This window comes from Lactuca virosa, chromosome 3, assembly GCF_052849685.1.
Source record: "Lactuca virosa cultivar CGN04683 chromosome 3, Lactuca_virosa_CGN04683_v6, whole genome shotgun sequence".
Taxonomy (NCBI): domain Eukaryota; kingdom Viridiplantae; phylum Streptophyta; class Magnoliopsida; order Asterales; family Asteraceae; genus Lactuca; species Lactuca virosa.
Window position 1 is genome coordinate 398,628,757 of NC_136428.1, and position 4,071 is coordinate 398,632,827.

General features: G+C 39.0%; 1 protein-coding gene across 1 annotated transcript; it reads right to left on the reverse strand.

The window, feature by feature from the left end:
- Positions 1 to 1,007: 1,007 nt before the first annotated feature.
- Positions 1,008 to 3,784, reverse strand: LOC145167746 (scarecrow-like protein 22). Its single transcript, XM_079086983.1, has one exon. The coding sequence runs from the start codon at positions 3,497 to 3,499 to the stop codon at positions 1,415 to 1,417; it is 2,085 nt and encodes a 694-aa protein (XP_078943109.1). The 5' UTR covers positions 3,500 to 3,784; the 3' UTR covers positions 1,008 to 1,414.
- Between the last annotated feature and the right edge of the window lie 287 nt (positions 3,785 to 4,071).

Sequence of the window (4,071 nt, forward strand, 5' to 3'; positions counted from 1 at the left end):
TTGTAGACTCCTCCCAACATCACCAAAATTGATGTCTTGAAACTTTGTAAAACCAAACGAACTCAAAGTATACGGGAAGCTAGCTACCATATCCTTCACCGACGTGTTTTTTGTGAAAATTTATTTTAAACATGTTGTTTGCCATTTTTCAAACGACAAGATTATCATCGATAAAGAAATTCGAAAAAATATACGTATTCCCCTCCTTCAACAATCCATCAAACTTCCGAATTAGATTCTTTTCTATAGTAGCTAAGATATAGCTTCCCTAACATTATCATATAAACAGACGAACGATAAAAAACTATATAGCAAAACTTTGTTATGACATGTTGATACCTTCTTATCCATTAAAATTAAATCCATGTTGTTCAATTCAGATCGCCTTATATAAAACATGTTGCTTCCATAAACCAACAACCTATCCCTTGAACTTGCGGCCATCGATATTTGTGTTTATCTCACAAATAAAATGATATTGTTAATCCATCAAAGTTACTATTATAGTTCCAAATTATATCTACAATTGATAAACCACATGCCTCATTCATACAAACAACAAACAACAGGTTACATACGAAAATAATAAGGAAGCAGCTGAACAACTCAACCAATAACAATTCGGCTTGGAGACACAATGATTCGGACGACATGTGAACAACTAAAAACGCCAACCAAAAGATCAAACACTGCCATTTAACAACCAAATATAACCCGTAACCGCAGCCAATCGAAGAGCCGACCCCAATTGAACACCACATTAGAAAACGAAGGCATCACATAGGCTATTATTCCCAATCAAACTCAATTAGGCATGCCAGATGGCCTAGAAATCCTCTCATTCCGACATATAAGTAAAAGTACTCTTAAGTTATACTATATGATACATATAATAAATTATCAAAAATCAAAGAAATTGATCATCCAATCGTTATAAATTCAAACAGCACTAACACAGCATTATCTCATACAACAATCTTTTATTACAATTTACAACTTATTATCATAATATCATCGCCCAAGATACACATCTAAATACCCATGGATGGTTTAACCTAAAATTCAAGCAACATAACTTCGAGAAAGTAAACCAATCCTAGAACCACTATTACAAGCCCTTGCTCTAAACCTAAAAACTTTGTCACTAAATAAAGACTCCACTCCCAAATTTTTAAGATTTTGCAATATTTTTAGAATGCTTGTCAGATTGATGAAAGCTGCTATAAAAAACAGCAAAGAAGACACCATCAACGATAATACATTCATTCACATACTAACATCGTCATCATGCCTAAAATGTCTTGTCCATTTTCTTTCTCAACATACAACCAAGACATTACAAAATGAAGTAAAATGACAAAAAAGGACTCAATACATCTTGAATTAGTTCCGTCGAAGGGTAGTTTCCTCAACCTCAGCATCTCCAAGCCGAAACCGAAACGATCTCCCGACGTTGCCAACAAAGAACGAGCTCCGAGTGCCGCTTCTCAATGTGAAATCCCAAAAACGCCCTTTTGATCACATACAACGCTTGATTTTCCGTAAAATTACTAAAACTTATTGGTAAAAATCCAGCCGATAAAAATTGCCCCCTCAAATTTTGAGTCGTTTCCGGGAAAGAATAACGACCCGTTACAATTTTTTCGATGCTCGGTTGGATCATGAATAGTTCGATCTTTTGTAGCGTGTCTACATTCATGTTAACAGCATCGAGAGTCTCAATTAGGTTTGAAAAAGATTGTAGGGCGTAGATTAGATGGTTTGGAAAGGGTAAATCCGTCCTTTCACACCCTCGATCGACAGAAACAACGATTTTTGGAGAAAGATTTTTTACAAAACGAAGAACTAACGGAAACGGGATTTGGGAACTTGGAGAAAGATTCACGGCGATTGCTTCTTTATCAGATACACGAAAAGTTAAAAAAAGAACATCAAGGTTGACTATTTCAAATTCAAAATCGATGTTGATTTCTTTAGCGAAATTGACCAAATTGTCCCTGGTTATGCTGAGTTCAAAATGGTCATTCATGGGTGATGCGAAAGCGGTGATTTTTAACGAGGGGACAAGATTGTTATTGCGTTTGAGCGCGAGTTCTTGCATGAATGATGCACATTGATCACCATACCCAATATTGAAATCGATGATACGTATCTGATTGAATCCGTCTAGGGCTTCGAGAATTGATTGGTTGCACGTAAAATTGGTGAATTGAACGAATGGCGAAACTTCCGAGAATGCTTTGTAAGCACCGATTTTGTGGATGAAACTAAATGGTGAAGAAATTGGGTTCATATTGTTGATGATTGAATGGAGTAGTAATTGAAGAGCTTCCTTGAAATAAAAGGCAGCCCGTTCGAAAGGCTTACCGATTGGAGAAAGCTGATTGAGCCGCGCCAATATCGATTGAGCGAGTATCGGATTGTTCCCGGATTGGATCATGTCTGCCGCTTTGAAAAGCTGATCGATGATCCCTTGATGATGATGGTTATCTGGTTCATCAATGGCGAATATTTTCTTGATTGACGAAGGTTTATGTTGAAGGAATTGAAAAGGGTTTGGTGTTGGGAAGTTGGATGCTGTGCTTCCTGTGTTGTACCTTTTGTGTTGTGATGGAATTAGGGTTTGATGTTCTAATTGTAGAAAAGGAGTAGAATTTTTATCGGATTGAGATGCGTTGATTAAAGTTTGAGGTTTTACGTTCAATGAGGGTATTTGGGATGGGTTTAATTGCGAAAAAATTGCGTATTGAGGGTCTGAAAGTTTCTTATGAAGGTGGTGGTCGGCGAACTTGGCGGGTGCCGCCGGTGGCGGCGTTTGAGGGTTTGCAGATAACTCAATTTTCTCATGAGCGAATTTTTGAAACTGGTGGAAATTACCAATTTGACCAATTGGGTTGTTCGAATCAAACCCTGGATAAGCTTGATCAAAAACACCAAACCCGCCGGTGACGGTGAGTTCACCATCCGCCGTACCACCACCACCGTTTAGCATTTTGTTTAGACCCATTGATGGGTCTTCAACCTCATCCATGATCCACCGGAGAATAGACTGTTCTTGGCCGGATTCCGACAGCACGCTCTCCCAATCCTCCATTTCACCACATTTTACGCCGTTGATATCCAGAGACTGTTCCGATAACAGTTGGTGGTTCTCAAAAACTCCCACATTTGAGCTGTTAGTTTCTTGATTTTCCGGCGGTGACCATTTTATACATGGATTCCCGGAAACCACCTCCGCCGCCAATTCACCATCGCCACCGCCACCCAGGGAAGAAGACAGCGTTGAAGTAGAAGTTGGAGGGCTTGGACTACTGTTGGCGTTATCCAGCACAGATTTCGGTTGCTCGATGTACTTCCTTTGCTTGTTCACCAAATCCTGAAAATTCTCAACTTGATTAACACACGGTAGAACAACCACCTCCGCCGAAGCCGCCGCCGCCGCCACCACCCACTGCAACACCACCACGCGCTTCCCCTCAAATTTAAAGGGTAAGGGCATCCCCTTCACCCAAAATGAAACCACCCACCACTTACCGACGGCCGGCACTATAAACTACCGCCTACCGGATATTCAAGAACATGTAACTCCCATTTGATATTTCTGTTTGGAAACGAAAATTCCTAAAATTTCGACAAATGTATGCCAAAACGAAAAACCCTTTTCAGCAAATCAAATAAGAAAACAAGTCGTTGATTTCTTTTTGAGGATTTTTGTTCTTGTGGTTTGGTTTCTCTCTGTGATTGTAAATTGTGTTCCTTCTATTTTCTGCAATGGATGCGTGCAACATAAAAAAGTGGTAAAAGTTACACTTGGACACTCGGGCCCCTCTCTTGCTTCTTTTGTTTTATTTACCAAAATTACAAAATGGTCCTTGGACTATAGATCAATACTCGTTTTTTTCTCTCTACTTTTAGTTTTATATCAAGAGTCCCTTTAAAAATTACTTTGGAATGTTTCATCTACTCATGTTGCATGTGCTAGTGATCAATATGTCCTATAAGTTGCGTTTTTAAACATCAAACGCACACATTTACTAGTTTTTTTGCCATATAAGTAACTTGTGTTCGCCG

What these genes read in the sequence shown, in the direction of transcription:
- LOC145167746 (XM_079086983.1), bottom strand. Translation starts at nt 3,499, where the DNA reads ATGCCCTTACCCTTTAAATTTGAGGGGAAGCGCGTGGTGGTGTTGCAG.